This window comes from Meriones unguiculatus, chromosome 3, assembly GCF_030254825.1.
Source record: "Meriones unguiculatus strain TT.TT164.6M chromosome 3, Bangor_MerUng_6.1, whole genome shotgun sequence".
NCBI lineage: Eukaryota > Metazoa > Chordata > Mammalia > Rodentia > Muridae > Meriones > Meriones unguiculatus.
In genome coordinates, this window is record NC_083351.1 from 70,930,131 (window position 1) to 70,941,978 (window position 11,848).

The 11,848-nt window shown below is 40.5% G+C and overlaps 1 protein-coding gene across 1 annotated transcript in view; it reads left to right on the forward strand.

The window, feature by feature from the left end:
• Agbl3 (AGBL carboxypeptidase 3) overlaps window positions 1-5,503 on the forward strand; it is an 87,749-nt gene extending 82,246 nt beyond the window's left edge. Inside the window, exon 19 of the mRNA XM_060378786.1 lies at window positions 4,737-5,503. Coding sequence (XP_060234769.1) covers window positions 4,737-5,145 — 409 coding nt within the window. The 3' untranslated portion in view covers window positions 5,146-5,503. The remainder of the gene's footprint in view (window positions 1-4,736) is intronic.
• The last annotated feature ends 6,345 nt before the right edge of the window (window positions 5,504-11,848 follow it).

Here is an 11,848-nt window from a genome sequence, read left to right on the forward strand (position 1 = left end):
AACAATTCTAAACTTCATATAGATAAACAAAAAACCCAGAATAGCTAAAACAATCCTATACAATAAAAGAACTAGTGGAGGTATGAAGATGGAGATTCCTGACTTCAAGCTATACTACAGAACAATAGTATATTGTAAAGTACTGGCATATAAATAGACTGGTTGATCTATGGAATTGAATCAAAGACCCAGAAATAAAACCACAAACCTATAGACACTTGATTTTGACAAAGAAGCCAAAACATACAATGGTGAAAAGACAGCATCTTCAACAAATGGTGCTGGTCTAACTGGATGTCTATGTACCTCTGACATGAACTGATTGGCCTGCTCTTTAAGTACCTCCCCCTCAGGGGGAAGCAACATTACCAGGCCACAGAAGAAGACAATGCCACTCCTAATGAGACCTAATTCACTAGGATCAGAAGGAAGGAAAAGAAGACCTCCCCTAACAGTGGACTTGGGGAGGGGCATGCATGCAGAGGGTGGAGAAAGGGAGGGATTGGGACTGGAGGAGGGAGGGAACTGGAGGAGGGGGGATACAAAGTGAATAACGTGTCATTAATAAAGAAGAAAAGAAAAGAAAAAATGCAAATAGATCCATATTTATCACCCTGCACAAAACTCAAGCCCAAGTGGATCAAAGACCTCAATATAACACCAGATACATTAAATCTGCTAGAGGAGAAAGCAGGGAAGAGCCTCAAACTCATTGGCACAAGAGACAACTTCCTGAACAGAATATTAACAATTAATAAACAGGACCTCTTGAAACTGAAAAGCTTCTGTAAGGCAAAGGACACCATCAATAGAACGAAATGACAACCTATATATTTAGAAAAGATCTTCACCAATCCTACATCTGACAAAGGTCTAATGTCCAAAATGTATAATGAATTTAAGATATTTAAAATAGGGCACAGAATTTAAAATAGGGCCCCAATTTAAAATAGGGCACAGAACTAACAGAATTCTCAACAAAGGAATCTTGAATGGCAGAGAAGCACTTAAAGAAATGTTCAACATTCTTAGTCATCAGGGAAATGCAAATCAAAACAACTCTGAGATTTCATCTCATACTGGTCAGAAGGGCTTACATCAAAATCTCAGAACAGGACATGCTGGTGAGTATGTGGAGAAAGGGGAAACACTCTTCCATTGCTGGTGAGAGTGTAAACTTCTACAACCACTTTGGAAATCAATCTGGCACTTTTTCAGAAAATTGGGAATAGCTCTTCCTCAAGACTTAGCTATACCATTTCTGGGCATACACCCAAAAGACACTCCACCATACAACAAGGTCACTGGCTCAGCTATGTTCATAGCAGCTTTATTCATAATAGCCAGAATCTGAAAACAACCTAGATGTCCAAAGAATGGATAAGGAAACTATCACATTTACACAATGGACTACTACTCAGCTATTAAAAACAAAGAAATCATGAAATTTTCAGGCAAATGGATGGAAGTAGAAAATATCATCCTGAGTGAGGTAACCCAGACCCAGAAAGACACACATGTATGTACTCACTTATAATTGGATTTCAGCCATATAGTACATGATAAGCATACTATGAGGCACAGACCCCCCCAAAAAAAAACAAGTAACAAGGATACAAGCGAGGATGTGTAAATCTCATTCAGAAGGAAATAGAATAGACAGAAGTAGTGGTAGAAGAGAGAAAACAAAGTAGGAGGGGGCACAGAGAAATATGAGGGTGGAAATCAGACCTGGAGAGAGCTGGGGCAGGAGGACAGAAGGCCTATAGAGAAAAGTGAAACTGAGGGTGGGGACATCTTTGTGACAAGCTGGAGACCTAGGTCAGGGTAGGCTCCTGAAAGGATATGAGGGGGACTCAAGCAGAAACTCCTAGTAGCAGAGACCGTAGATATGAAAAAGGATACCTTCTAACTAGACAAGTCTAGTAGAGGGAGGGGAACACCAACCCACCACAAAAACTTCGACCTAAATTTTACCCTGCATACAAGTTGTGCAGGGATAGAGATAGAGCAGAGATTGAGGGAATATCCATCCAATGCTTGGCCCATCCAAAGACCCACCCAATCAGATAGTGCCAACCCCTGACGCTATGAATGATACTCAGCTAAGCCTGCATACAGGAACCTATCAGAGCTGTCCTCTGAGAGACTCTACCCAGCAATGCCTCAAAACAGATGCTGAGACTCACAGTCAAACATTGTACAATGCATAGGGTGTCTTGTGGAAAAGTGAGAGGAAAAGAAAAAGACCTGGAAGTAACAAGAGCTCCACAAGAATAACAACAGTGCCAACTAACAAGGGCCCAGAGGGGCTTGCTGAGTCTGGAGCACCAACCAAGGACCTTGCATGGACTGGACCTATAAAATGGAGCCCATGAACAGCTTAGGCCTCATATGGGTTCTCAAGGAAGGAAAGTGGGGGCTGCACCTGACGCAAACTTCCCTGCCAGGTTTTTGATCACTTCCCCCTAGCAGGACTACCTTACCAGGCCACAGGGAAAGAGCACATGCTCAGCCCTGATGCAACCTGAGCTGAGGTGGACAGGATGGGGCACTCCTTTTCTAACAAATAGGGAGGAGGCAGTGGAGAGGGAAGGAGGACTGGGAGACGAGGTGGAATGGGGCTACAACCAGGATGTAAGTACCCCCAAAAAAATTTTAAAAAGAAAGAAAATGAGCAAAAGACATGCATAGACCTTTAACTAAACAATGTCCAGGTGGCACATGACCGCAAGACGTATGAGCATCAGTGATGCAATTGAAGTCACAATAAGCCATGTGAATGCCAGTGAGGATGCAGACAGTGAGTTATTTACATATTGCTGCTGGAAACATAATATGAGGTAACAGCTCTCATGGCTAGATGTGTTAGCACACACCTGTAATCCTAGAGTTTGGTAGGGGCAGGTAGGAGGACTGTAAGCTCAAAGCCACCCCAGACAACATAGAGCCTCTTTAAAAATAAATAAATAAATAAATAAATAAATAAATAAATAAATAATGTGTGTGCACTAGCTGTAGATCACTTGAATGCCAGAAGAGGGCATCTGATTCCATTATATATGGTTGTGAGCCATCATGTGGTTGCTGGGAATTGAACTCAGAACCTCTAGAAGAGCAGACAGTGCTCCTAACCACTGAGCCATCTCTCCAGCCCCCGCAAGAGACTCTTTCAAAAACAAAACAGAAAAATAAATACATAACTACCATATAACCAACACCTGCTTTCATGGAATTTAATCCCAGTGAAATGAAAACAAGTTTACACAAAATCCTGCCTACAAATGTTTATTCAGCTTTATTTGCAATGCTAAGCTGGAAATAAATGACCCAGGTCCTTCAGTGCAGATGAATCATTAAACTGTAGTACACCCATGCTACTGAATATTACTACTACTACTAATAATAATAATAATAATGAGCAGAGGAGAAACGGAACCACAGTGAACCCCAAAGATTTATACTAGGTGGGAGATAAATTAATTCCAAAAGTTTACACACTGTGTGATTTCATTCATATAGCATTCGTAAAGCAAAATTACATAACTCAGATAACAAGTTAATGTGTTCCAGGAGTTAAGAGTCAAGACAGGAGAGAAGCAGATACTAAAACAGCAACATAGGGGTGTGGTTCTGTATCTTGCCCACACCAGTGGCAATATGTTCACTGTGATGCTTCATTGTGGCTTTACAAAATGTCATCTGGATCTAGAAGGATCCAGATGAAGGGTATATGCAATCTATCTCTATTACTTCTTCTCAGTGCACATGAGGCTACAATTAGTTCATAATTTAAAGTTCAATGAAAATATAGCTAAAATTCCTTGGTTAAATAGAATTCTAAAGAAAAATAGACTAAGTGGCAACAATTATGGTTTAAAAGTCTCCCTCTCTTTTAATTAAATTTTTATTTTTATGTTAATTACAGTGTATTCACTTTGTATCCCAACTGTAGCCACCTCCCTCTTTCTCTTCCAAACCTACCTTCCCTCCCTCATCTCCTCCCATTCCCCTCTCCAAGTCCACTGATAGGAAGGTCCACCTCCCCTTCCATCTCAGCCTAGCTCATCAGGTCTCATCAGGATTGGCTGCACTGTCTTCCTCTGTGGCCTGGTAAGATTGCTTTCCCCCTTAGGGGGAGGTTATCAAAGAGCCAGCCACTGAGTTCATGTCAGAGACAGTCCCTGTTCCCCTTACTAGGGAACCCACTTGGATGGATACTGAGCTGCTATGGGCTACATCTGAGCAGGGGTTCTCAGTTATATCTATGAATGGTCAGAAAAGACCCCTGTGCTCAGATATTTTGGTTCTGTTGCTCTCCTTGTGGAACTCTAAAAGTCTCCATCTCTTAAGAGAAACTTCTGTCTCTGGGATTCATTGACCTCTTTATTAGTTATCTAAACAATCTTATACTGCGTATAATACAAATAGTCTAATTGGATAAACAAAATTTTTATGGCAAAGTAGAGGCCAGATGTATAGGTAAGTCAGTGAGTCCTAAAGAAGGTATCCAGATAACCACATCCTCTGGACATTTAGAACAAGACTGGGCTAGAACCAAACACTTAGGAGCAGAGATGAAGACATAGCTCATATTCATAAAGATGAGAGTAAAGTCCTAAGGGGCACTGAGCTTATCCAAGGGAAAATATACAATCTGAATTATGACAGTAGACGAAGGACTACAATGTAGGTATACCCTAGGCAAAAATTCATACGTTTCATTTCTTTTCTAGACTTACTCCAACTGCTTCCACAAATACAAGAAGACACAGCACACCTTGGGCACCTTACAGAAATCTCCCTTTTAAAGCCCAAGGGAGTTTTATGACAAATACCTCAGAATGGCTCCAGCCTGTGTCCTGGGGGCCATTTGAAAGTTTATCACCTCTCTGCAGTCTTCAGAAGAGAAAAAAGCATTTTGAACTCTGGGTCCAAGAGACTGAAGATATACAGCTTCCCAGCAGCAAATGGGAGGCTATTCCTTCAGATTCTAAAGTGGATGCAAGTACTGTCAAAGGTCACAGTCTTCAGCCTGAAGGATCCATCCTGAAGAGCTCTAAACAGAGAGCTTCTCATCTAACTAAACGCAACAAGAAACCAAGTGAGAATGACAGCCGGTTCACCTTCCAACGCAGCAGTTAATTGAGCTCAGAGTTCCTTTGAGAACTGTGGCTGAGAGAGGTGTGCTGACACAGTAAAAACAGCAGCCCCTTTCCCCAAGCCTCCCCCTCCCTCTTCACATGCATATGTGGATACTGAGCTACAGATTTTCACATATCCCATCTTCCTTAGAGGAAACATCTTTCAGAGATTTTAAAAATCCAGAGAAAGTATAGAAAAGTTTAAAACACTTATATTTAATTTGTCTCAACATGGGAAAGAGCTCAAAACTTTTGGTTTCTTCCAAAATTATGTATGCATTCAACCCCCAAAAACTAAGACTTCAAGAAAGGAAAGACATGCACTATTGATGCCTATTGGTCACTCTGGTGAATCAGCAGCGAGCACCATTTCCTGCATTTCTTTTATATAGTTGGTGTGCTAGAAAGTGCAGGAGAAATAAAAAGATTTCAACACTCTAGAAGGTCATCAGATAATTGTTCCTGTGAACACACATGATGGCTGGGCATGGTGACATATACTAGCAATCTCAGAACTTGGGAGGTAGAGGCAGAAAGATCAAGGAGTCAAGACTAGCTTGGGCAATATTTAAAACAGCAAGATAATAAATAAAAACTGAATAAGAATGCATGGTAAAGCACTAACTTGTATACCTTAGGTTGATAAATAGTACATATTAAAAGATGCTAATTGCACAGATCAAAGGTTGGAACCAAATGACATGGAAATACATTATGGTTTCAAAGTCATTTTACCTCATAATTACTTAAGCAAAGTTATAAAAGATTAGAAGTCCCATTTCTTCTAGCATCAGTGAATGCATGCTCCAGCCATTTATTCAAGTGGACACTTCAGGAGCAAGTCCTGCACCTCACATTTGTCATTAAGGTGGTGAGCAGTAAGGCCTGGGAGTATAAGCTACAATCCTGTCTGCTTAGGAGCCTGACTCAAAAAGATCACAAGTTCAAGGCTCGCCTGGGCTACAACCTGAATTCAAGAGCAGTCTCAGCAACCTAATGAAATTTTGTCTTGAACCAAAAAGCTAAAACAAAGAAGAGGAAAACTTGAGGTGTAGCTTGGTGACAGAAAGCTACATGCCTTAGTGTGGGGAGGCCCTAGTTCACAATCCAGTATCACACAAACATAAAAATGTAGTGAGCACAAGGAGGGATTCCTGCAGCATGTGCAAAGGAGTAAGTGTAGCAAGCATGTCAGGAGGAAGGCAAGGGAGGGAGGGAGCAGACCACCAGGCCTGGGTACAGAAAGGCACTGTAGAACATGTCACAAGCCTAAGTGCAATAAGGAAGGCTCTACTGTTAGTGTTTCTAGTAACTGAAAAAGACTTAAGAGCTCACTGCAATGTTAAGAGAAAAAAATGGTACTTATAGGGGATTTTGACCATAAATGTCCTCAACAATCCTTTGCACTTGGTAGGAAAAAACTGTCTTCTTAATAAGAAAGACTGTGTTTGGGGAGTAGATATCTGGGTTTTCAGAGAGGGCCCTAAGTTGTTACTAGGAATTCTTACCTTGGTGAAGTACGAGCTCTCAAAAGTGAACTTGACCTTGCTCTCATCAATCAGGGAAAGCCTAAACTTTGCAGAAATCTAAAATTTTAAATTGACATTTGCTATTTAAAACTTCAGTTGTATCAAAGTCTGAGACTACAAACTCTGCAGTTGAATATTTTTGTGAGTATAACCAAAATAACAAACTGGCTTCTCAGAAGACTGAGGTGGGCAGATATATTTTCTTGATTATTTTATCTTTATCCTTGCCCTTATGATTGCTCCTGCTTTATCAGGTTTTTTATAATATCAATTATTTGGGAATTTTACATCATGAACCCTAAGCGCACACTTTTCCTAGTCCTCCCAGGTCTGCCCCTCCTCATGTGGCCTCCCCCATCCCCATCCCCCAAAAAAGAAGAAAAAGAAAACAGCAAAAACAAAACAAACAAGTCCAGTTGTTGTTGCCCATATAATCCCTGGAGCATGGGCAAACTCCTGGTGACGAGCCCCTTAAAGAAAACTGGGTCCTTCCCTACTCACACCCCTGCCAGAAGACAGCAACTCTGAAGAGCTACACTCAGCATCCTAATGACAATTTTAAGAGTTCTGTTCAGTGGCTTCCTGTCTAGGCTGTTACTTCTTGCAGTGGGGGTATGGGTTGTGACAGACCCCTATGTCCCTCTTTCTCAATGGTGAATGCAGTCATCAATACCATGGCAAAAGTAGCCATGGTATCACAATCAGTGGGAACATGGATCATGGACATCCACAGGGTCTCTGGTATGTGCCATGCAACTCAGCATGGTCTCTGGTAGCAGTACAGATCATGGACATCAATATGACCCTCAGAGGTACCACAGACCCAGACATCACCATGGTCTCAGATGGCAGCACAGACCACTTAGATCAATATCGCTCCAGGTAGCAGCACAACCCACAGATATCAACATGGCTTCAGATATCCTTTTCCAAAATGTTTTATTACATCATTTACTTTTGTGTGTATGCTCATGCACTGTTGGATCATATACTCCATGTCAAACATGGAGGTCAGAGGATAATTTGCTGGAGTCTATTCTCCTCTGACATGTGGGTACAGGAATGGAACCCAGGTGTTCAGCCTTGGCAGCAAATGCCTATTCCCACTGAGCCACCTGATAATCCCTCCCCTTGCATCTTGTTTGGTATAAATACTTGGCATGTAGAGTAAAAAAATATATGTAGGCTATCTTTACACTCTGTTCTTTATGTTATAATATTTACATTTTTAACTATGGTGCAGAAGGAACCTTTTGTGTCTGTATGGAAACTTCACCTGTCAATGATAAATCTGATGGCTTATAGCTTAGGCAGGAAATAGGAGGTGGGACATCCAGTGGGAAGAAAGGATTCTGGGATAGAGCCAGACACATGAGATTCAGCAGGCAAGGTATGAAAAGGACAGACACATGGTACCTGAGCAGAAGTAACCAGACATGTGGCGAGATATAGATTAGTATGGGTTCTTTTATGTTATTATCTAGTCATGGAAGAGCCTACCTATATGGCCTAGGTATTTGTTCAATATTTAATGAGTCTTATGAGTCGTTGTCTCAGGAGCTTGGGGTGGAGAGGAAAAAAACCCCTACTACAGTATGGCACTCTTCCATAAAGACCATTCATTCTGTTTGATTTTTATTATGTAAACCTAGCAGTACACCTGGAAAGCATCTACTTCTCCTTGAAGAGTTAACACATGTGTTCCCTTCTCTTGAAAACCTCCATTAGATCTCCCATGACTTTGTAGTAACTAGATTAGTATGCCAAGACTTTGAATGGAATAACTAGGCAGTATGAGAAAGGATGAGTAATACAGAGAGCTGCAAACTCTAAGAAACAAAAGGAAAGGCTAGAATTTAAATGACACTAATGAATGCTGAGCTCATCAGTCAATTAGGTACAACTGAAGCTTTTGCCCACTTCGGATAATGTTGGCTGTGGGTCTGTCATATATAGCCTTTAACATGTTGATCTATGTTCCCTCTCTAGTAGTCATTATGAAGACGTGATGGAGTTTGTCAGACCTTTTCTACACTTATTGAAATTTTTGTCTGTAATTCCAATTATATAACTTATTACATTTATTGATTTACATATTATTTCCTTTCCTTTAATTTATGCACTGACTTTTATTATTTTTTCCATCTACTGAATTTAGGTTTGATTTATTCTTGTTTTTCCAAATTCTTAAGATGCATCAAGCCACTTAGAAGAGCTATAATTTTTCCCTTTTAGGACTGCTTATAATGTGTCCCAGAAGTTCTGCATTTTATATTTTATAATTCTAGGAACATTAAATTTTTCTGTATTTTTCTTTTGACCCATTCATCACTCCAAAAGGTGTTGTTTTGGTTGCCATGAGTTTGTGTAATAATTACTAGATAGTCACTTGTTATTGACTTTAAACTTTATTTCACTGTGGTCAGATAGTATATTCAGAATTATTTCAGTTTCTCTGATTTTGTTAAGATTTGAGTCCTAGTATGGGCAAAGCCCCCAAACCATGAATGAAAATTAAATTTTCCTTCTTAAAAGTTTATTTTATAAGATAGTTTGCCAAAGAAATAGAAAACATTAATACAGCTAATATACAAAAGTAAATTTTCATAAATATGCCGTCAATGAACATTTAGAATTTGATCGTAAAATCGTAAGACCAGTTACACCAAACAATAAAATTTTTAGGTGCAAATCTAATAAAATATCAAAATCTATGTGAAGAAAAAAATTTTTAAACTTGGAAAGATCAGAAAATTAAGTAAATGGAGCTATATTTTATGTTGATGTATAGGAAGGCCCAGTGTTGTCAAGACACTGTCTTCATATCTTGATCAGTCTCAGGACTGCAGAATTTTACTTTGTGAACAGCAACAAGCTGGGTGTGAGTTTATATGGAAGCAGACAATGCAATACTGCAGGAGAGCCAAGTCAGAAAACTGACATTAACTGACTTTAAGACTTTCTCTAAAGCTACAGTGATCAATACTGGCAAAAGAACCAACAGATCAGTGAAATAAATTTTCCTGGGAGAGCTTCTGGAGAAAGAGCCAAAGTTGCAATGGAGCAAAAACAGTCCTTTCAACAATGGTGCTAGAACAAATAAACACCCATATACAAAACAACAAAAAAATGGAATCCAGACACACATCTCACAGCACAAAAATTAACTCAAAGTGGATCATTGATCAAATTCAAATCTGTAAAATAACTAGAAGACAATATCGGAGAGTATGAGTCAGTGTCATCTGATTATATATACTTTGCTTTCAGTTTTGATATGAACCTAAAATTTTGGAATTCTCTTCAGAAATATAAAAAGAAAGCAGATATCCACTCCTAGAAAGGATAAGTTTCCTTCCTTGGTCTTTAATAAAAATTAAAAACTGCTAAAAATTATTTTTAGAAAAACTAAATATCCAGAACTTGTCCTACATTGCTGTTCTGGGTTAAAGGGACAATCAATCAGTTGTTAGGAGAGAGACCCTGCAGGATGAAATTAGGCTTCTCAGCAGCAGGGAATCAGCCTCTCAGGAACTGAACTTTCACAGAGCCTCTCCATTGTTACACAAATGGCACTTTTAGATTTTGGCTCAGTTTGAGGGTACAGTCTAACATTGCACGGACGGCATGATAGCAGGAGCGTGAGGCAGCTATCACATTGTACCTATAGTCAAGAAACAGAGAGGGGGGGATCCAAGATGGCTGCACAGATTGCACACTGTGCCTGATCAGCAGGGAAGCAATGACTGCACATTGACCAACAGACCAAACTGTGGGGCCCAAAATACCAGTAACTGTGTTCCCCCAAGTGAGAGGAAACCTTAAGATGAGGAAAACAATCAGGTCCAACCTCAGGTCACCTAGATAATCCCTAGAAAACTTCCTGGGTTCCTTTAGGCACTTGGTCTCCAGTGCATAATCACAAGTTCACTATCCCCAGACTGAACTGTGGGCCCCAAAACACCAGAGACTGGGTCTCCCTGCTGTGAGGAAACCCCATGGTAAAAGAAACAATCAGGTCTGACCTCAGGAAACCCAGCTAATTCCCAGAAAAGTTCCTGGGTTCCCACAGACTCAGGTCTTCAGCCTCCACCCACATGCCTGTGTGCTGCGCTCATCAGCCAGTGAATACCTTCTGGGTACTGGAATACCGAGATCCAACCTCAGACCTATGGACACCTGGGAGCCATGGGAACAGCCCCAGATGCTGCTCCAAAGCTCAACCTGTCTCCCTAAAGGGACCAACCAAACTTCTGGGCTCGCTGATCCTTTAAGAGGGCTTCTCTCAACAGAGTGTATAAGCAGTGACACCTCATTAAATTAAGATCAAAAAATCCAGTGGCAGGGAAGTTGTCCCGGTGAGAGGAGAGCCCCTGGGCTCCTGAGGAGTTCAGTTAGCCCACAGGCCCATACACCTGAGGAGAGCTTCAGCAACTTACTAAGAGCCACCCACAGAGACCATACCCACCAATCTAAGGAGGGCTCCTTCAGGAACAACCAGCCTCCTGCCCAGGAGATTTCCCACATCATCTCAGCCCCTTCTCCCCCAGGACTCCAGCAGGCACCAAAACTACCAGCCAGTGCCTGAGACAAGCAGATGGGTAAAGGCCGGTATAAAAACACAATGAACAAAAGCCAAAGCAATATAGCATCTCCAGAACCCAGTTATCCAAGAGCAAGCAGCCGTGGACACCCTAACACAAGTGAAACTCAAGAAAATTATCTTAAATCTATAAAGATGATAACTGAAGAAACAAAATCCATAAAGAAATACAGGAAGATGGGGGCTACAGCTGGGATACAAACTAAATAACCTGTGATTAATATATAAAAAAAAATTATTTAAAAAAAAAGAAATACAAGAAAATACTGTCACACAGATTGTGGCCTTTAGAAGGGAAATAATTAAATCACTGAAAGAAATAGAGGAAAGTTCAAACAAAAAGGTGAAGGAATTTAAAGGCAGGAACATACAAACATGTAAAGGAAATCATCAAAACAGTTCAAGATCTGAAGATGGAAATGAAAACATTAAAGAAAACAAAAGCTGAAGAAATCCTGGAGAGGGAGAACTTAGGGAAGAAAACAGGAACTAGAGAGGTAAGCATCTCCAACAGTATACAAGAGATGGAAGAAAGAATCTCAGGTGTAGAAGATACAATGGAAGAAACTGAT